This window comes from Miniopterus schreibersii (genome assembly GCF_964146895.1).
Source record: "Miniopterus schreibersii genome assembly, chromosome: 1".
NCBI lineage: Eukaryota > Metazoa > Chordata > Mammalia > Chiroptera > Miniopteridae > Miniopterus > Miniopterus schreibersii.
In genome coordinates, this window is record NC_138101.1 from 191,091,556 (window position 1) to 191,114,497 (window position 22,942).

Below are 22,942 nucleotides of genomic sequence, written 5' to 3' on the forward strand. Positions count from 1 at the left end.
TGGATTAGGACACAATATCAGTTTAGCATTTCATAACTTCATGTGGAAAAAGTATATATATAATAGAGAATACAAAAAGAAATATTTGAGAAAAATAAGGTTCCAGCAAGAGTCTGCTGTCACTGGCCTGAGTTGAGAACAGGCATCCAATCGGTACTGTAAATACATGCTACAGAGATCACAAGAACAAACCAGCACCTAACAGAGTTAAGTTGTTGTTGTCTCGGCCCCATAATGGCCAACTCGGAAAAATGTGACTACTAATATGTGTAATAATGTTTCATTTTAACACTTTTTATTATTTTGGATTCATTCTTATATCCCCAAACTTCATTCTACGATCATGACATTCAGCCTCAATGCCTCAGACAAAAGCCAAATGTATGTTTGGTGTATCTCTGGTTAAATGTACTTGTATAAGAAAATAAAGCCTGGGAAGGAACATGCTCTTATGTTACCAATGACCTGTAGATGTTACACTGAGTAAATTCTAACTCTATACTAGTTTTCTCATTTTCCAAATTTTCCATAATGAACATGCACTATTTTTACAATCTGAAAAGTATCTCCTTTAAAATAATAGAAACAGGTGTGCTATCCCTCATTGGGAAAACAACAGAACTGTTACATTACATTTAAAACCTGAGTGGTTAAATGATCTGAGCAAAGAAAGAACTAATACTAAAATCTGGGTCTCTTCCAATATCCAGATCCACCACCAATTCAACAAAATGTACAGGTTCTTTAAGAATGGAATTGTTTAAATGTATGTAATTAGGCAAAACATCTCTCATTTCACAGCATGGTATGACCACGGGTTCGTCTTTCTGGAGGCTGAGTGATGGGAACACGGATATTCATTATATATATGCTCTGCCTAGGTTTGTGTACGTTCATTAAAAAAGCCATTAGATCAAGCAGAGTCTTCACACCAAATAAAGATCAAATTCCACACACACGTGTATTCTATTTTTCAAATGTTTACATACACTGTCATGAGAGATAAAATTAAAATTCATTTTTTTAAAAATTGCTGAGTGGAGGGTGGGAGTGGAATTGGAGGAAGGTGGTCAAAGGTATAAAATTTCAGGTATAACATAAATAAGTACTAGGAGTATAATGTATAACGTGATGACTGGTTAATAGCTGGGTACGATATACAGGAAAGCTGTTAGGAGAGCAAGATCCCAAGAGCTCTCATAACAAGAATTATTTTTTTTTTTAATTGTGTCTATATGAGGTGACAGATGGTAACTAAACGTACTGTGATAAGCATCTCACAACACATGTAAATCAAACTACCATGCTGTATAGCTTAAACTTATGTGGTGATGTATGACAATTATTTCTCAATCAAAGTGGAAAATAAAATAAATAAGACAGGGAAAAAATACTGCTGGGATGTAGTGAAACCAAGGCCCAGAAGGTTGAAAGGTAGCCTGGACTAAGGAGCAGGGCCAAAGCCAAAATGCGAAGGAGGCCCGACGGAAGTCACAGTCAGTGATCACACCATACCATGTACACAAGTTCATGAGAGAACTTCCACCTACAGGAAGCCTGAGGGTTAGGATCTAATTCCACGACATTGTCTTTTATAACTTCTAAAATTTAAATACTATTCTGCCCCTCAATCTAAACAAAGCCATGTTTTATTCCTGCAAACATCAACACAATTTTTTAAAATTACCAATACTTTTCATTGTCATAGAAAACCCCCAAAATCCATACATTTCAAAGAAAAAGGAATGAAATATGGGCTATACAGGCTTTTATTAAGTTAATACAAGAAAGCTACTTTCTGAAAATGTAACCAAATGGGGAGGAAAACACAAAAAGAAAGGCACAGTCAATATATTCAGAGAAAGCAACGGGAAATTTAGTTTTCAAAGTAAGACATTGCTTCTTACCCTATAACATCAACCGCCTTCAAGAGCTCAGAGTCAAGCAGCATAAAGGCAGAAATGGGCTCCCAGAGGTTATCGCTCGCTATGATTTTCACTCGATGGAGACCTTGATAGTTCAACATTCTTCTTAACACCTTTTGGAGGAGACACAGGACAGAGGAAAGGTTACAAGTGAGTTTTTGGCTGTTGAATTACGACCAGGGTAGCTAAAGCATCTTCAAAAATCAGCATCCTGGACACTAGTGTCAATATTATTTCTCAGTAGAAATGTGGCTCCTGTGGAAAATAAAACCATTATTATCAAGATAACCCACTTCATGGAAAAGTATAAAGAAAACAGACAAACCTGTGAGGTTAAAATGTTTTAGAGGCATTTTCCCTCTGCCTTCAAAATTATGTTTAACCATAAAAAATTTGGGTGGGAGGGTGGAATTTTTTTTTTTTAATCATAATAGTACCACCCAGAAATAACCACTATTACTTTGGTATGCATTCTTAGGAAATTTCTTAGGAAGACACAAAATAAAATTGGAATCATATTACGCATACCATTTGGTAAAATGCTTTAAACTATGATTTTATTTTTAGGATTTTTAGGATTTTAAATATTCTATCATTACTGAAAATATTAGAGTTCTCGATATTTTGTACCATACTAGAAATAATAAGAAAAAATATTCCATTGCTACCCTCAAGTCTTTCCCATGCATAGATAGGACAGGCAATAAAAACTTACCTCTAGGCCTATCCACCCAGGAAAATTAAAAGTAACAAGTTAAATTCTAACAGGAAGCAAATCAACAAAGCCCAAAGCGCCTGCTCCAGTGCTCAGTACTGTCCAGAGACTCATATATTCCTTTCCATCCAGCACACTCAGACCCCAGATGGGAGTTTCCGGACACAACTTGAATACCACATCACTGAAAACCCAAAGTAAATCTTAAATACAACATAAATAGCAAAAACAAAAACAATTGCCCTGCCATTGTTATATAAATCACTTGTTCATATTATATTAGTCTCTACTCTTAAAAACAAAAAAGCCCATACGATTTCCAGGAGCCATCTTTACTACACTACATGGAGTACATATTTGTAAACCTGAACACCTACATTCATCTGCCATTACTGACCTCTTCAAATAGGCATTTTAACAAACATGACACAGATTCCAATAAAATCTTGCTACAAAATGGCAATTACAGACTAAAAGTTTTTATATCCTGAGATATTTTACTGCAGGTAAACTGTTGAGAGAAAAGGAAATGGTCTAAACTGTTTAAAATAGTCATTTTTGCCCGGCCGGGCGTGGCTCAGTGGTTGAGCGTCGACCTAGGATCCAAGCGATCGGGGTTCGATTCCCGGTCAGGGCACATGCCCGGGTTGCGGGCTCAATCAATGACTCTCTCATCATTGATGTTTCTATCTCTCTCTTTCTCCCTCTCCTTTCCTCTCTCTGAAATCAATAAAGATATATTTTAAAAAATAAATAAATAAATAAATAAATAAATAAATAAATAAATAAATAAATAAATAAATAAAAATAAAATAGTCATTTTGAAAACCAGGCAAGTTGAATTAGAACACAATGGAATAGGAACAGACTTGCAACAGGAAAAAATATATACAAAATAAAATTTGCGGCTTACAGGGAATTACGTATACTTTAACCAGGAATATAAATATTATTAAGATTTTGCTTAAATTTTGTGTCCCAACTAGCAAAACAAATAACTATGCTGTAAAATATATATATACAGTTTTTACTAATTTCCATGAAACCATAAAGGAATTATTCACTAATGACTTAAAGATTAAAAGATTTTTATGCTCTACAGACCTTGATATAATTGACGTCAAATGCCCTTTCATTCCAAATCTGCAAAACAAAAAGTCAAAAAGTCTGAATTAAAAGTTTTTAAGTGTCAGAAAATAGACATGATCACTGAATGTCACTTCTCCCGTCAACTTTCATATCACTTGAAAAGCCATTTTTCTTACTTTATAAGATGGCCTGTTATAGAATGTACCAATATTTATAAGACAACATAACTTTTAAAATTAAAATTATTTTTAAAAGCTTAAAATATTTGTGCATATTTTCAAAATTTGTGTTTATTCTAGAGATTTCCAAAAATGAAATATTCATTCAATCTTTCAACAAATATTGACAATGCAATGTGAGCCAGGAACTACACTGGGCGTGGAGACCTGACAGAGGGATTGCTGTAACAATTCGTGTAAGATTCCCTCAGGCACAGCGGAAAGCCAAGTATTCACAAGTAGGCCATACAGGAGGAATTCCTTAGCACACAGAGAGTCTCAATGATGTGCTGCTTCCCAAAAGCAAACTCTCAATATGTATAAAAGGAACCTGCTCACATCCCTTAGGTTTGGGATCGGGAAGCCTGGGAACTTAGAGTTGAAAGAGAACCTCTTTGACTTTCACTCTGCAGCTAAGAAAACCATTAATAACAGAGATGGGCCTAGAGTCCAGGTGCTATAATTCTTTTTACTCCAGTGATACAGGAAAGAGTTTCTAATCAAAGAAGCTCCTCACCATAGTATGTGATTTATCAAGAGTCTAAAAAAGATGTGAATGACCCTTTATTTGCCAGATAGAGTTTCTAAGTGTGACTTTACCACAACAGAATAGTATTAGACCCAAACGTACACTTAGTCTCACTATAGGTTAAAAAGACCTTTAAAATTTAACAAACTTTTCAAATACAAACTAATTTTCAGTTATAATTTAGAGAAGGATTACAAACACAAGTGTACTCTTGCTTCTGGCTGACAGCCCTTGGCTCCTCCTCACGTCCTCCATCACCCTGTGATACTGCATTTTATCTGTGCGAGTGTCCACCCCTCTCACTGAACTCCTCAAGAGCTTATTAATCCTGGTATCCCTGGAACATAACAGTCAGGGCACCTGCAGCACAGTAAGAGTGCAATAACTGCTGCTTATTGCATGAAAACTTTTAAAGTCAGTTTGACAGATGGCATATTAATAAAAGTGTGGAGACCCACTGAATGTGTGAGTGAGGCTCTGTAGGTACATGGCAGTCTGGGGCATGCCTCCAGCCTGCCAACAGACCAGCTGGAAAGACAAGATATCACGTGCTACATTTTTTAAATCATTAACAGTTTAGGACAATGGTAGGCAGATTTTGGCCAGCCTGCCTAATCTGGCACACCACTTGTATTTTTAAAGCCAGTTTTAAATGGTTGCATTTTAAATGGTTATATAATTACCTACATAATATCCTTTTAACCCACAAAACATAATATATTTACTCTGGTCCTTCAAGGAAGTTTGCTACCCCTGGTTTAAAACAACAGAAGACTCACAGAGCAAAACAAGATTAATCATTAAACAGTGTAGTATGCATAGTATGGTTATAAGAACTAGAGAAAGTAGGGAAAGTTTTGAAGGAGAATTTTACCTGGGGTGGTACCAAAAACAAACATTAAAAAAATATATAGTTTGGAAAAGGTAAACAGTTCCTTTTTCAGAAGTGGAAGAACATAGATGGGCAAAGAGGAAGGATTCAAGGGTTACATGTGGTTAACTTACGTTATCATCAGACACCAGCAGAACAAATTTGCCTCATGACACAGCATGGTTAGTCAACAGAATGCCACTTTAAAAAATTACATATAAATGTCCAAAATGTAAGCATGTTTTAAATATATTACTAACCCCAATGTAATCAATGTCCAGATCATGATAACGCTTGGCACCCATAATCCAGGTCATAACATAGTAGGCAGTCAGGTGAAGGTTTACGTAAGGCCAGTCGAAATTTTTCCCCAGCCATCCGGGGAATGACCATGGCAACCCTGCAGAGGGGGAGAGTGGGTATAACAATGCTGGTGCTGTTAAAAACAAAGCAAAAGAAACCCAAAGGAACACAGGCAAAGTGAAAAGCCAAGACAGATCTGGTGAAAGGAAAGATTATATTTCATGCACAAATTCTCAAAATCCCTTCCAGTCTATGGACACTCTAATGTGTTACTGATCCCTAGAGTCAGATTCAGTAACTCCAAATGCTCTTTCAAGATAAAGAAATAAAAACAAACAGCAACAAAAACAAACCCCTCTCTCAAAGATAATTACCAACAGAAAGAAATATAACGTGCAATTTAACTTAACATCCCTACCACCTACTATAGGGGATGTTCAATAACCAATTGCTGTTCTCTGAGGTAAAATCAGAGTTCTGAAAGGCTTATGCTTCACTACTCCTAAGAGGTAACTACAATACAAAGTCCTCATTCACTACTAAGACGACTTAAAATATAAATTAGGTAATCAAATTTAGCAAAACTAGTTTGTCCTAATATCAGTATAAATGCACATGACTCAACAGGAAAAATATACCTTTTTTAAATGATGTAGACTAATCCACATTATTCCAATATGCTAATTATTACTTTAAGTAAAACATGAGAAGAGTAGAAAAGCACTAATTACAATTCTAAATCCTAATTCTGTTACCAATATATTTAAATAAACTCAACAGCTAAGTTCTCTAACTGTTTATATGTAACCAATCTAGTTCACCACTGAAAAATTCACATTCCGAATGATAAAATGTGTATTTTTCTGAACTCAGGAGGAATGCCTAAGTGTATTTACGTAAGAAATGTGACATTAAAATAATGGAGCATTTTAAAACAATGAAATGCCAAGCACATTCTGCAGGCCCACCCTGTGTAAGTCTCTGTTAGGACAAGGTTCAGCAGGCCAGATTTCCTACATGCAAATGAGCACTGACCTTGAGAGCAGCCCAAAGGGCAAGTAGCACCAAAGTCAATGGTGCTTTTTACTACGCCAAACATTTCTGGAATCTCTTACAAAGTCCATTTACAAAGAGCACACTGACTCCTCTTTTTTTTAATATAGAAAAACTTATACTTATCCTTTGTTTAAAGCGATTTTTAAAATCTCTTAAAATCAAGTCTATAAAATAAATCTCATTAATCTCCCTGAACTTAGTCTGAATGTGCGAGCCTGTTTCGAAAAATCAAATTCATTTCAAATGATGAAAGTATGCTACCACTGTACATGCCTGAAATAGTTTACAGGCATGTGCACTGCTACAGGGCTGTGGAATGAATACAGTCCCATGTGAGAATCATCCAGTGATCCTGATCCTGCCACCAGAACCTAAGCTCACAAGGGCAGGAGCTGGAGGCTAGATTGTTTGGTGTCCCCAGTGCCTGGAACAGTGACCACCACATCACAGAGATTCAAAACAAACAAACAGAAAGCCTTTTGTATGTACCACTTCTAGAAATGGAGTCTACTGCTACATGTAATGCACAATTTTGCAAATAGTTGGAACATATTACTGCATGTAATATACAACTTTATAAACAGCACTGCCTTTTGACATATTTGGATGAGAAATTTTGTTGAGAAAAGTAGGTTAGCATAAAACAACAAAAAACCGCCAGAATAGAATAGTTTCTAAATATAATTTTGCCATTTACTAATTATCTGATCTTAAATCAGTGGCATAACCTCCCTAAGCCTCTACTGCTGCTTCTGTAAAATGGGAAGAATACCTTACTGCAGAATTCTTATAAAGATCAGAGATAATATATAAGGCAAAGAAAGGATTGTGCCTGGCACATGCTTTGCTCCTGGTAGCACACTGGTAGTATTAATTACATTATTAGTACTTCAGTATTAATAGAGCCTATGTTCAGAATTTGAAAGTTGAAGAAGAGACCGCAAAAGTAAGGCAAACTTCACTTCTTACCCATGAGTGTGATATTCGGGTTCCGCTTCTTGGCTTCCTTCATCAACCACCACTCGTACCCTCGGAAATAATTCTCATCCAGCGCGTAGTGCATGTGGGAGGGCTCCGTGCCATCTGAGCGGAGAGAGCAAAGGGACAGGAAGCGACTCCGTGACCGGTGCATCGCAGGGCCCCTCGCCCAGACACGCACACCTTGCACAGAAGCAGTACTCCAGTCCCAACCCTGGAGCGGGCAGGTAAGAATAACCTTACATGACCCAGTGGACGACCAATGCATATTATTTAACCTTTTGCCATTATCCCAAACGCTGTAGCGTCTTCGGTAATAAAACCACAACTTTCTATTATAAGCAGTGTTAAGAGAAATGTTACCACCTCATGTAACCGCAAATTCCTAGAACTACATTCCGCTGGGTGTTTGGTCTCCCGGGGTTTTCAAATCCCCATATCCAACTTTAAGTTCGTATCCCCTCAGCTTCCAGCTTCTCAATCCTGGATGTAGTGTCCGGGCCCCTAAGACCCAATTCTCACTCCATTCCTTTCAACATAAACTAAGCACTAATACCACCACACAGATACATCCGTTTGACAGAAATTACTTCCAAACCACTAACAAGAGCTTGAGTGTACAGACAAGAGTCCAGAGTTCACCACCATGGAATATGACCTAAAAATAATAAGCTACATACAATAGAGAGAATTAAATTCCTTTTTCTTTCCTTTTTCCTCTTCTTGGAAACTACTGGCCCATAAACTTTTAACTGACTACATGTGCTACACAAAGCCAATCAAAAGGTCACAATGAAGACTGAAGATTTGGTGGTTAAAAATAATTTTGTTTCGAAAAGAAAAAAAGAGCTATGTATCTGAAATACTGATGACTTATATTTTTACCACCTATTTTATTTAAAGCTAATAATACCTTACATGTTTCATACAATATTGAAAGTTGTTTTTTTTAACTTTTCAATACAATTCCAAACCATCCCTATGCTCTGTCTAGGGAATATAGCTCTTAGAAAACTGTGGGTTTTTATTACTAATTACTTCAACTAAATAAAAAATCTATAATCCAAGTGCTGTTTTTTATGAGGAAAATGTGTACTTTGATACAATTTTAAAAAAATATTTAGAGAGGGAAAGGAACAGTAAGGAACAATCTCCTAGGCAATAATCAATGTCAAGCCCAGCCGGTGTGGCTCAGTGGGTTAGAGCATCGTCCCATGCACCAGTAGGGCACGGGTTCTATTCTTTGTCAGAGCACATACCTGGGTTGCAGCTTCCAGCCCTGGCCCGGGTCCTGGATGCCTGTGGGAGGCAACCAATCGATGTTTCTCTCACACTGATGTTTCTCTCTCTCTCCCTCTCTCCTCTTCCTCCCTCCCTCCCTCTCTCTCTAAAAAAATTAATGGAAAAAATATCCTCAGGTGAGGAATTAAAAAATATAATCAATATAAAAAATGTCGGTATTATTTATCATCTGAAATCACAGTCCATAAATTTAAGTATAGGTTCAAATGTTGGGGAGGGGTAAGAATCCCATTTCCCAAATACTCCTACCTGTTGTCTGCCCATCGCCACCTATTTCGACTTTTAGAATATGCAACGAGGCACCGAAGTTTGGCTGGAGAAAGAAGTAACAGTATTAACCTATAATCCATTGTATGAAGGACAAGACATTTTAAGAAAATTACTAATTGCTGCCTTTGATTTTACAGATGAGAAAACCAAAGCAAAACTTCAAATAAATAGCAACTTATCCCAAAAGTAATTTGCCATTTTTTAAAAAACTAGAATTGTGAAGGTGATAAAATCTATGGGTGAATTTCACCATAGTTTCTAAAATATCACAACTACCATTAAATAATTATTTTTCCATTACCTTAAAGAGATAATCCAATATTTCAGAACGATAGGGCTCTGGGTAATTTACTAGCAGCCGGGAGGTTGCCTAAAAAAAAAAAAGTTTCAAAAGAAAGAGTAAAACAAACCTACTCACGAATACTTTTTCATAGTGCTTTATGCCCTCCACCTAGCAAGCCCATATTTAGCCAGCTCTCAGGCAAAGTCGAGCTGTGCAAAGTCATTTCCCAGGTTACTGTTTTGCCTGCATCTGTTTTACCCGTCACCAGACAAATGGGGCGACTGTTTGTCCAAAAGCTAAAACACAGGTTCCAAGCAAGCAACAAGCAAGTTTCTCTTCTACTGAGATGACAGTTGGGTGGGAGGTAAGCTTGCTAAGTCTACTGATGAACCTCATGATTACAAATGTATCTTGAAGGCCTGGACTCAGGGAGTGGTTATTAAAAGAAACGAAACTTTGGTTCTCTAAGACCATTTGTCACCTACTGTATCTGAGGGCCAGGAAGGGAAGGATGAATTTAGGTAATTTTACCCTCAACATCTTGCAGGAAAATATGACAAGCAGCAACGCTGAAAGGAACCACCACTTCCCTCTTCTTTGTTAGAGATCTGTAAGTGCTGTCTGTTACTGTTAAGAATGACCACACAATGATCCCCCCAGCCAAGCTGTACTAAGAAGACCTCACATAAGACCGGTATCAGAATGCATGGAAAGACTGGGGTGGAAGGTGCAGGGACCAACACTTGACCACACCCAAACCATGGCTGATGACTGCTTGAACAAAGAAATCACAAAACCAGTGATTGGGCAATGACGCATCCTTCGGGGAGCAATATAAACAAGGGGAAGAAAGGAAATAGGTTTTATCATGAAACACTGGCACATCACTTGGCTTGGAAGCCAGATAAACCCTCGGTTCAAGCCACTGGCACCTTGCCAGGTATATGACAAGGGCAAGATACTTGACTCCTATGGGACCCAGCGTCCTGTTTTATACTTTCATGTAGGCTTCCTCTGACATTTTGGTGGTGCCCATATCTCCCTCACACCCAGAACCTCCCCAGCCTCTGCCACTGAGCCACAGACCCTTTAGCCACCTTAAGCTCAACATATCCTCAGCCAAACATAGCACTTTTTCCTAGATCTGTTCCTTCTCCTGCATTTTCTACCTTAGTAAATAACAACCATCTGCCTAAACCATAAACTTAGGGGGTGACCCTTTCACCAAACTTCCCATCCATCTTCAGTCCCAAGACCTCCTTTACCTCAAAAAATCCAACCCTGCTCTTCAGCCCAACTGCCTTCATGGAGGCTCCCCAATGACTAGAGTAGCCTAAATGGTCTGCGTCTCCCGTCTGCCTCCCTGTATTCTATTCTCCACACTACTTGCCAGATTAATTTTCCCAAACACAAACCTAACCTTGAAACTACTCAGTTGTAAACCTACCAAGACCTCCCCTCCCACAAGAGCTTTCAAAATAAAGTTCAAATTGCTCAGTTTTATACCCAAATCCCTTAACTATTTGGATCCTAACTCTGACACTTTAGCCCTTGTCGCTCTCACACCTTCTGTCTAGATACATCAAACTGCCTTCTCTTTCCTCTTTCTGGAATGCATTCCACATCTTCATTTGGCCAATTCCAATTCACCCTTCAGTCTTTGGCTCAAACTCCACCTCCTCAAGAAAGGGTACCACTGCTCCTCCCCACTGGTTTGGCGCAGGTGCCTCTCCTGGGGACTCCCTCGCTACCATAACTCATTTAGCCCTGCACCCTGAGCACTGCTTTACTCTTCTCACTTCTAAATTCCTTGAGGACAAGGATTATGTCTTATTTAAGCTCATGTCCCATTTATCCTCTTATTTGGTAGACACTTATTTAGTGTCGTATATTATTGTTTGCTGCACTGCTACAGGCAACCTAACTGCATCCTGATGACATCATTTACAAGCTGTGACCAAGGGCAAATTATTGTAAAGCAGGTTACCTTGCTCATCCAGCTGTTCTAAGACTAAAACGAGATGTATGCAAAGGACTCAGCATAGTAGTTGGTGCATAGCAAGCTCTCAATTAATGGCAGGCATCATGTACACAAACTGTTTTTAACACTACAGTCACTGTACTGAAATAGCTTACAGAGGAACAGAGGCTCAAACATTTAAGGAGGCACTCTGTGAGTGAATGAGCACCACATGTGCATACTAACCTATCTCTGACCCAGTGTGAACAAGGCTTCCTGCCCTGCGTTGTGCCTTAGAATGGTGTGTTGCTGTTTGGGGGGGGTATTTTGCCCCCTCTGCACTCCCAAGGAGTCCTTGGGATAACCCCCTCCTCCCTAATCTATGAAACAGGGTATTAGCCAATATTAGGCATGACGCCATCCTAAGTATTCACATATATCCTCACAATGCTCCCACCAGGCACGTATCACTGGGTCCCCAGGAAAAAACTGAGACACAGAGAGGTTAAATGACCTTCCCAAGGCTATACACTGTGTGGCAGGTCCCGGAGCAGATCCCTGGCAATCTGCTCTTAAGTCCACATTCTTAACTACTACACCACACTGCCTTCCTATCGCATGTGAAGAACAAATGAGAACATTCCAAACACTTATTGCCACAAACCGTGCTAGGGACCAGGGGCTCCACAAAGAAGTTTAAAATGGGGTGCAAATATTATGTTGCAATCATTTCATCTAATCAGTATTTGAGCTTATGAGTAATGCACTATACACAGGGACACTATCAAAATAAAGTAGATTAAGATCCACCTACACTGAGTTATGAAACAATTCTCATTTTAATAAGTTTAAATTGAGTTCAACATAGTCAAAGACTTCCATTTTCAGCAAGTTTAAACACTGGATTTCACATCACAGGTACAGATATCAGGACAGATGGGTACTCATTTTATGATATACTAGCTATTCCAAATTTAAACCACAAAAATAAGAAAAAGGGTAGGAGTAAAAACAAATACATTAGCCCATTAGTCCACAGGTTACCGTGAAATATGTGCCAGTACCTATGAGTGAGACTGCAACATAAGGAAATAAAAATGTAAAAATCAAGAAGAATCAGTTGGGTTAGGGGAAAACAACTTTTTTCCAGAGGAGAAGGTCAGATCTGTGATCAGGCTGCAGACCAAGACTTATTTTGCAAACAAATTAGTCTTACTTTATCTCTGATAAAAGTAGAGGTGATTGTAGAGAGAAAAATTGTGTTCCAGTGGAAAACTATAATACATCCTTGTGGATATCAGATTCTAGTCTTTGCACACTGAAGTCTTCTCATTTCCTCCAAAATCTGGCTACAACTCTTCAAACTAATGTTTCCGATTTCTCTCCCATGCTTCTGACCTGGAATCATTGAGAACTAAAACTGCCCTTTTCCTGATGCCATGCAAGCTGAAGTGGGACAACGTGATATAGACTTCAGAGAAATCACCACTACAGCATTTGGTGGCTGTTATTTTGTGGGCCATTAAGAACCACGTGTCAGTCTGCCACTGCCTGCCCTCACTCCATGTGAAAACGCTTCGAGCCTGACATGTAGAAATCATCTCTACTGGCCATCCTCAGGACTCTGACTGGGTTTACAGTCTGCTCCAACCATTAACCACTGTTTTCCTTTTGCTTCCATAGAAATGCCTCTTATTAAATAATACTTACACCATGTAGTCCTAACTTTGGGGGCCCACCTGTATCAAATGAGACACAACCCTTAAACTGAGACCTATTCTCGGGACTCAGAGACTGGTCCGATGAGATATGGAGCAATCTGCCAACTAAAGACAGGTCCAAACCCACTCACACCAGATGGCCCAAGATGTTAAAATATTTCACAATATTACCAAAACCAATGAACAGATTCCTAAGGCCCCTAGGTCACTGACCTGGTTTCATGGAAGGACCCTTCAAGCTTAAGCAATGGCTATGGACTGCACTTCAGGCTATTACCTGTATAATTAGGATAGGAGTGCTACTATAATCCTATTTAGATGTTTACCTTCTGGGTTAAACTTAAAAGCCACCCCTGACTTTTGGCATATCAGCTACCCAGGCAGTCAATGTCCTCAACACTGACTGAGGCCTCGGCATCAGGATGGATTGTATAGCAAGCCCTGAGAGTTGGTTTCTTCTTTTTTGTAATGTGAGTGCCTGACTTAAGCTCTGATTACTGAGGCATCCATTTCAAAGATGGCTATCTCCAATAAACACATTGCCAGCCACACAAATAGATAAAGAGCCAGGCTGGGGTGGGGCTTTTAAGTTTAAATTCACCAGTAGAGTAAGTCTGAAAAACACTAGGCCCCCACCCTCCACCCCAATAAAAGCAGACACCCCAGGCCCATACCCCACTCCCTCTCTTCCTCACCTGCCAACTCTGTGTGGTTCCAGTTGTTCAATGAGATATGGAGCAATCAACCTTGTGCTTTCCAGGACGTGTGACTTACCAAACCTTTTTTCTTTCCTAAGTTTCCTGAAGGTATTGCTGAGTGTATTGCAATCATAAGAACCAGTCCAGCCACAACCCTGGTTATCGATGGGCTGAAACCAGCACAAGACATCCACCCAGCAAGCAAGCATTCAAGGCTAGTCCTGAATTGCATTTGAGGATACAAGTTCCATCTGATTCAACCCAACCAATAACCCATTCAGGAGTTCAGCCTTAACGTTTCCAAACAAAATTAGCTTTAGCTGTGATCTGGGATAGCAAAAGAAAATCCCTCTCACCCTAAGGTCCACCACCTTAAACCCTATGGACCCAAAGGTTGCCAAGGATCAAACAAAGACAAGACAAAGATTACAAAGAGCGTGGGACAAGTTCAAATAAATCTGGTCTGGAGCCAAGAACAATCATGCTGTTGATGCAAATTCCCACACCTGGAGGTCACCTGACAGCATGACCAGGGAGGTAAGAAAATTATCAGCTGGATCCACGCAATTCCCTCATGTCTCCCTCATATACATTTTATGGAATGCCCAGATAGCACCGACTCATCCCAACTGTAATAGCCAAAAGAGGACTACGGAGGGGCCAATTAAACGTAACTGGTATCCTGATTAGGATCCCTGAATGAGAAAAAAATGTCTCTCGATACTCAGTATGAGAATCAACCAGAGTTTTGCTAAAATACAGATTCCTGAGCCTCACCCCAGACTACAGTCAGAATGGGGGGTGGCAGTGGCCTGCAACAAGCACACCAGGTGTTTCTTATGCACCCCAAGGGCCCTTAGCCACTCTTGTCTGTTGACCCAACGTTTCCCCCCCCACACACACACACACACAAATGAGGCACAGAGACACTGCCTTTCTAGGGGCAACTCACACCAAGGGCCTTGAGCGCCCTGAGGCAACACAGCCCTCCAACAATAAGCAATCCTAGACTCTCCGTTGATACTACTATAGCCTGTCTTCTGAAAAAAGAAAAAATCAGTCAGATAGTTTGAGGCCTCTTACCTTACTAAGGAGGCCTTGAGGCACTAGTCCTGCCTCCAACAATAACCTATTGGGGCTTAAAGGTACAGAGAACAGACTGATGGATGCTGTAGAGGAGAGGTGCTGGGGGGGGGGGGGGGAATGAGTGATGGGGTTAAGTACTAATGGGGGGGAATAGGAGAGTGATGGGATTAAGTGCTAATGGTGGGAACAGAATAGGAGAGTAATGGGATTAAGTACTAATGGTGGGAACTGAATAGGAGAGTGATGGGATTAAGTACTAATGGTGGGAACAGAATAGGAGTGTGATGGGATTAAGTACTAATGGTGGGAACTGAATAGGAGAGTGATGGGATTAAGTACTAATGGTGGGAACTGAATAGGAGAGTGATGGGATTAAGTACTAATGGTGGGAACTGAATAGGAGAGTGATGGGATTAAGTACTAATGGTGGGAACTGAATAGGAGAGTGATGGGATTAAGTACTAATGGTGGGAGGAGAATAGGAGAGTGATGGGACTAAGTAGTAGTGGAGGGAACAGAATAGGAGAGTGATGGGACTAAGTACTAACGGTGGGAACAGAATCGGCGGGGGCCGGGAGGCGGAGCGCAGGGCACTCCCCGGACCTGCAGGAGCCACCCGGGTGCCGGTGGCCGGAGCTGCGGGGCGAGCCCTTTGTAACCCACATGAACGTCTGTCCGCGGTGCTGGACACCGGGAGCGAACGCAAAACAGTGTTGAATGCAAACCGTAAAAGAAAACTAATTCTTTAAAAAGCCTGCTGGGCAACGGCCCCTCCGGGAGAGCCGGCCCCGGCCCCCCCGCCCGCGCCCCGCTTCCCGCAGCAGCGCCCCCCGCGCGCCCGCCCCCGCCGCGGAGCCGGCCCCGGGCCCGGGCGAGGGTTCCAGTCCCGCCGAGTCACTCGCGCACCTGCCGCCGCTCCCTCGGGGGACGGCGGGAGCCCACCTGCTAAACCTAACCCTGCGGTGCACCCCAGACTCCAGAGCCCGGGTCCAGGCGCGCGGCGGCCGCCGGCACCGCCGAGCCAGGGGCGCCCGCCCGCAGCGCGTCCCAACGCGGGGCCGCGCCGCCGGGCCGAGGGGCGGGGCGGGGAGGAACCCCCTCCCCCGCCCCACTTACCCCGCCGCCGCTGATGGCGCCGATGCCGTCGAACTCCCGGCCCAGCCCGTCGGAGTCGTCGAGCACGTAGGCGCCGCCGGGCGCCAGCAGCGCGCACAGCAGCAGGGGCAGGGCGGCCCGGCCCGCCGAACCCGCGGCGGCCGTCATGGCTCTCCCGCCGCGTTGCCGTGAGGCCCCGAGCCGGCCCTCAGCCATTGTGTGGGTCACAAGACTCCGGCGCCCACGGAGGCGGGCCCGGCCACCGCCATAATGGGAAAGGGCAGGAGGCCGCTGACGCCCCCGCCGCCATCTTGGGTGCGGGCCGAGGCCGCCGCCCGCCGCCGTGGGAGGGCAGCGGCGCCCGTTCGCGTCGCGCCCTCGCCAGGGTCCGGCCCCCGCCCTCCCGTGCGCTCGCCTCGCGGCTTCTCAGCCCGCTGCTAGATCACTGCGGCAAAGGGAGGGCCGAGGCCCGCGGGCAGGGAAGTCCCCCCGCGCCTCAGGGCGCGTCTACCACGTGCCGGCCGGCGGCCCTGCCCGGAGCGGCCTGGCCGAGGGGCTCGCGGCCCCTGCGCCAGGCCCGGCCCAGCCGTGGCCTTGCTTAGCTTTCCGAGCCTGTCTCCTCCGGGGAAAGAAGGAAGAACGAGGAAGGCCAGGATTCAACGCGACGCGAGGAAGGCGACGGCGCGCAGTGCGCTCTGGTGACCGGTACGCGCCTGCCCGGCGTTAGTGCCCGGGCTCCATGCCGGCGCCCACCTGTCTCCTCGGCCTCCCGCCTCACAGGCCACCCCGCTGCCGTCGGAGCGGCTCGGGCGGTACCCCTGCCTCGGGGGGCAGCCGCGAGTGGCGCGGGGCTCGTGCCGCGGCGGGCGGGCGGCGAGTGTGTCTCTCCCGGCGCGGGGCGCACGGCAGGGCCCCGGAGCCGCGGAGCGAACGGCCCCGCGCGCGCTCCCTGAAGGACCACAGGCCTGACCTGCCTCCCCAAGGGCGGCCCAGCCGCGCCTGCCGACCAGGCCTCGTCACAGCGGCGCCCTCGGCCCTCGGAATGCTGGGGCTTGGACGGTCGTTCAGGGGCCGCTCGTTTCCGTCTGTCCTGTTCCCGAGTGCGCACGTCCCGCGTCCCCTGCTGCCGCGTCCTGCGCCTCTCCAGCCCCCGCGGAGGTGCCCGCCCAGGGCGCGCTGCGATCCGCCGGCCCCAGCACCGCCGATGGGGGGCCACGCGTCCTGGCGACCCCGGGCTCTGACCTACGGTAGGCAGGTGACGTGCCGCAGCAATGCCACCAGGAAGGGAAGTGCAAGGTGATTAGAGGGAAGTGCCCTGCCCTGAAATTAGGAAGCTGGACCCCTCCGGCCTGAGTCATCCTGCAGCGCGTCCTCGCACCTCGTTTGGGGAGGCACCGCCGCAGACGTTTGTGCGATGTGTGAAATCTGCAGAAGAGGAAACAGAAACTGTCGAACAGAAAAGTAGCCGCCTTGCCTCCAGGACGAACCACTAGCTCCTATCACAGTCCTCACGAGAGAAAAGATCTGTTGTTTCACTTCTGTTCTGTGCGCAGGAGACCGTTGGACAAGGAAGTGTCTGATGAAAGAGCAGGACTCCAAGCGAGAAAGGGAAATCCGTGGCCGCTGGGCACAGCGCTGAGTGCGCTCCAGTCGTGAGAAAAGGGGAAATGGCCCTTGGACAAGGGATCACATGTGGGCCTTTTCTCATGATGGGGTGGCTGGCTTCCCTCAGACAGAGCGATGAAAGAGAGAGGGGGAAGTCACGGCATTCTTCTGACCTCTCTCCAAAATAGCACAGCATTGCTTCTGCTTTATTCTGTTCCCTGGGAGCGAGGCACTGAGTCTCGCCCACATGCAAGGAGAGGGAAAGCAGGCTTCGCCTTTTGAGAGGAGGCGTGTCAGAGAATTTGTCAACGTATTTTAAAATCGCCACACATACCCCTGATGCATTTTAGCAAACCGCTCACGTGATGTAGCATTAAATATCGCAGTAACTAATGTTGAACTTATTGAAAGAAATGGGTATGGTGAAACCCCATAAAGAGTTTGCTCAATTACTGCTCATTTGCAAAGATATTTTAGTGTCCTCTTACAAGCACGGGGAAGAATAGAAACTAGTGTTCTATTCCTATAACATTGCAGTTATTCCTATCACTCCTGGATTTTCAAGATAATCTCTGCTGTGCTCATTCTGTGGATGTCGATGTCACCCGTAGCTCTGGGTAACAGAACCTTTACCCAGCCTGATGGCACAGAACCCACACCAATCACGCTGGCTCCAGATCTTCCCTCCTGTCTGTCCCTAGTCACGCTGCCCCAGCTGACTCAGTTTTTGCCAATCATCTGTATTTCCTCTCTGCCCTATCCTTCAGCTTTAACCTCCTTAAAGATTAATGCATGCCTTGGTTAAACCTGAATTCGTGAAACACTTTTTGGATCTTGAATCTTAAACTATCAGCTGGATCTTCCCACCATAAGCAAACTTGACAGAACAAACAAGAACTTATTATCTATCCTGACTTCAAAATTTAAGCTAATCAGAGGTCTGCACACCCACAACACATCAGGGGAAACTTTCAGGAGTTAATATAGTCTTCTTAACATTTGGTTGTTATTTTAATAAGTGGATATAATAAAGGCATTAAAGTTATTTATATAATTTACAGACATCAAGAAATATATATTTTCTAAAAAGGGGTTTAGGATATTAACAACTCTAGTCTTTAGTTTGATAACACATCTCCACTTTAACTATCACTGTATTTAAGCATGTTCTAACTTAACCTTGAAGTCAAAAACATTTACAAATCTGAAATGAGATGCTGTATTAGCTCAAATTTTTTAAAAAGTGGAGACAAGTGAACTAATGGTTCATAATGCGTAAGGGAATTTAATTACTGATTAAAGTACCCAAAACAGACGAGAATTTGAACACAAAGGGTTTGCACCCTCCTCCTTTGGCAGGGGTTCTGTTTTCCCCCCGCACCTCACAGTCCCTTACCCAGGCGCCCATCCTGTACTCCAGTGGTTCTCAAACTTTGGAGCCTCGGAATCACTTGGAGGGCTTGTTATAACACCCATGGCTAGACTCCCACCCGAGCTTCTGACTCCCTGGGCCTGAGGTGAGACCCAGAACTGCCTTTCTCACACTTTCCCAGGTGACATTGATGCTACTGCTCCAAGAACCAGACTTGGAGAACTGATTCAAATGGATCCTGGGGAACTTTCCCACCCTGTAGCTGCCAATCAAGATTTTACCTGACAACTTGGTGTTTTACCCCTCCCAGGAATATTTGTATCTTTAGAAAGGAAGCCTGAAGGCAAAACTTTTCAAGACCCAAAAGAAAGATTTTTCTAATAGTTAAATTTTAGGCGCTTGACTAGGAATGAGAAAAATATTCTTGCTCAGTGGTCCCATCAAACGGCTCAGCAAATGTCTGTTGAATAACACACCTTTGGTCAAATGTGTGACCCTAATCCTGTGGGTTCCAATCTCAGGACATAAGCAAGGGTACAAGCAATAGAACATTCTTTATCTCTCTGTAACTCAACTAAAACTCTGCTTCAACCCCCCAGTCTGCCAACGTGATGGAAACTTAATCACAGTCAATTCAGGGTCCAGCCTTTCGTTCCTCTGAGTTCCACATGTTTAGTGGTCATGGGCTGTCATAAAAAATACCACAGACTGGGTGATTTAAACAACAGAAATGTATTTTCTCACAGTTCTGGAGGTTGGGATGTTCAAGATCAAGATGTCGGTAAGTGTGCTTTCTTCCAAGGCCTCTCTCCTTGGGTTGCAGATGGCTGCCTTCTCTCTGTGTCCTCATTTGACCTTTCCTATGTGCTGTCCATATCGCTGTTTCTTTGTGAGTCCAAATCTCTTCTTCTTTTTTTTAAATTTATCTTTATTGTTGAAAGAATTACAGGTGTCCCCTTTTCCCCCCCATTGACCCCTTCTACCCCGCACCCACCCCCCTCCCCAGTCCTTTACCACACTATTATCTCCAGATCTCTTCTTATAAGGACACCAGTCATATTGGATTACGGCCCACGCTAACAGCTTCATTTTAACTTAATCACCTCTTTAAGTACCCTATCTTCAAATACAGTTACATTATGAGGTATTGGAGGTTAGGATTTAAACATATGAATTCTGGCAGAGGGGCAGGGGTACACAATTTAGCCCATAACACCATCAAAGATCTAGGGAATCTGCATGTTGCCAAGGCTGGAAGGCAGTAGCTCAAGCCTTGGTTCCAAGTGCTGTCTGTCAATGCTGGTCTGAGATGCCCTCATTCTGGCTTTCAGTAGTTAGTCCATGCAGGACTCACCTGAGTTGTCCATCATCAGTAGCTGCAAAGACGCTCCTATGACCCACAGGGCCACTGGAAGTACCATTAAGTGTGCCGAGGCCTTCCACCACTTCTGTGTGCCCCTGAAGGTCCTTCCAGAAATCACTCTACCCCACCTATGCTGTGCTGGGCACAAGGAACTTGGTGAGGCTGTCTCAGGCCTCTCACACCAATATTCTTGAGTCTCACCACCTATCTGGACTTCACCCTGGATGTGAGACAGGTCTGCTCTCCTCCCCAGATTATGCAACTCATCTGGGGTAACTGTCACCCGAACCCCACCTCAGGACTTACTGGGGTGGGATGTAGGTATACCATTATAATTAGCTAGTTATTAATAATAGGAAAGGAGCAGAGGGGAGGCCAGACATTATAAGCATGGCCATTTGGGCAGCTTCACCAGGAAGCTGCAATTTCACACTCCCCAGGGAAGCACCAGCCCATTCCCTGCGGATCACAGGAGGAAGGGACTGGACAAGGGCAGGGATGGACGCATGTGCAATGAGTCAGTGTGACACAGGAAAAGTGCCTGTCAGTCAAGCCTGGGGAACCATGGATTGGCTGGAGTAGGCAGAGCCATTGCAGGCCCTCAAAAATTTGGGAACACATAATCCCACAGACAAAAGTGTTTGCCCTTTCTTGGTTCTTGGCTCTCTTATATTCGCCCATGTGGCTCACAGCTATGTGGACCTCACACACAATGGACTGATGAACTACAGCAGGGAACGCTAAGCTAACCTGATGCTGGACTGGACATTGCTCCAACAGGGAGTGAAAATTCTGGACACTGGCTTTGATTCTAGCCCTATTGAATACACAGCTACACTTCTCCCTTGGTCCAACAAAAGGAACCAGGACCTTGGAAACTCAGGGGTTTGATTCCACAGAAATAAAGCTTTCTACAATAACTCATCCTCCTGCGCAAGTCTCAGAAAATTCCTTTTCTCTGGATATCACAAGAAGCCCACTTCCACAAACAGCAGGTGGGGACGAGGCCCTCTCCCCACCTATAACATAAGGAGTCAGGATGCAGGGTCCCTGTCTCAGACCACTACCTCTGAGCTCTCAGGACTACCTCTCTCCCAACCTTAAGCCCCACTTCCTTCAGGCAGAAGAAAACCTTTCTTTCTGTTCTCGAGAATAGGAAGCTTTGCTTTATCTCAAGAGATGTTCTCACAAGCATGTTGTCTCTGCCCCAGTCCTTTGCATTCTCCTGAGCTGCCTAAATCTTTTGAAACTCAAAACCTAGGAATGTCTTCACCCACACTTCACTGCCTGCTTTTCTCCCAACAAGTCCTTCTGAGAAGCAACAAATGCTTCTTTGACTAGTGAAGTTGCACCGAATGGACAGTGGGCCTCACAAAGCACCCTCCTCAGCAATCCGGCTCTTGCACTGTCAGCGCCACAGAGAAGCTGGAGCTGGGCAGAGTCACATTCGCTTCCCCTTTTCCACGTGGGTGGCGCAAGTGCCCCGCCACTGGCCAGTGTTTTTTGTCCATTTTGTGGCCTCAGAAGACCAGATCGATGGCATGCCAAAAATGCAATCCCCCTAAGGGAAGTATTTTGAATGATTGCCAATTGGCTTTTTCTCACCTTGGCATTTAAAATGTCACAGAGACTCAACAGCTCTCGAATTGCCAAGTCTTCATTAGGTCACCCCGTGGCCGAAAATGCAGTATTGCCAAATAACCTGGATTTAATAAAAAAGTAAATTTATTAAAAATTATTTAATGTCTTACTGTGAAGAACTGGCAATGTTCCGGCACAGGTCAGCCACAGTTTTTCTCTTATTTAATTAAAAGTGAAAGCTTGTGTTTCTTGTGTTTTTTAACTACATCCCCTTTTTTTTTTGAAGAGCAAAATACATATTTTATATGAAAAATGCCCTTTTCCCAAAAACAGAAGTATAGTCTATTTAGGTAAAATAGGAGATGCCGAGAGTCATAAAATGCCCATGAGTAAATCCAACAGATGTGCAAAATCAAGCAAAAATGAGAACTGGAGCAAACTAAAATCATTACTTTCCTATTGTAAAGGCTTAAGGGTTTTGTTATTTATTTTCCACATACTTTAATTTTTCATTATTTTGCTAAAAATATGAAGTATTCTGAATTTTTACATTATTGTGTGCTCAATTACTTTGTGAATTCTCATGCACTTTATAAATTATGTTATTTTATTATTCTCAATGAAAGATCCTCAGAGGAAGCATAGAAAATGTTTACATTCCCGTTATATCCCGAATAACCTCAAGATTAAAAGTTATGTTTATATTACAATATTTTATATTACATCTTTTCTATCTCTGGGGAGAATTTTTTAAAAAGTACCAACAACAACCTCTAACATTGTTTTACAAAAATTGACTCAAGTTGTCCTGATTACAGTTTTTCAAATTAAATATTTCCATCTTAAATTAATTTCTGTCCATATAAAGTAACATGCTTCCCTTCATTTGTGATAAAAGTTTAAGATGCAAGGTTCAAAAGTG

The 22,942-nt window shown here is 43.4% G+C and overlaps 1 protein-coding gene across 3 annotated transcripts in view; it reads right to left on the reverse strand.

The window, feature by feature from the left end:
• The window catches only part of GALC (galactosylceramidase), a 39,247-nt gene extending 22,829 nt beyond the window's left edge, over positions 1-16,418 (reverse strand). Inside the window, exons 1-7 of one of the 3 annotated variants that reach the window (XM_081140342.1) lie at positions 16,121-16,418; positions 9,558-9,626; positions 9,236-9,299; positions 7,676-7,789; positions 5,608-5,747; positions 3,745-3,783; positions 1,908-2,038 (exon numbers count right to left, since the gene is read on the reverse strand). In XM_081140342.1, coding sequence (XP_080996468.1) covers positions 1,908-2,038; positions 3,745-3,783; positions 5,608-5,747; positions 7,676-7,789; positions 9,236-9,299; positions 9,558-9,626; positions 16,121-16,315 — 752 coding nt within the window. In that variant the 5' untranslated portion in view covers positions 16,316-16,418. Of the gene's footprint in view, positions 1-1,907; positions 2,039-3,744; positions 3,784-5,607; positions 5,748-7,675; positions 7,790-9,235; positions 9,300-9,557; positions 9,627-15,910; positions 16,070-16,120 lie in introns of those variants that run through there. The other 2 variants (XM_081140340.1, XM_081140341.1) reach the window with 2 other exon arrangements.
• Positions 16,419-22,942: the final 6,524 nt, after the last annotated feature.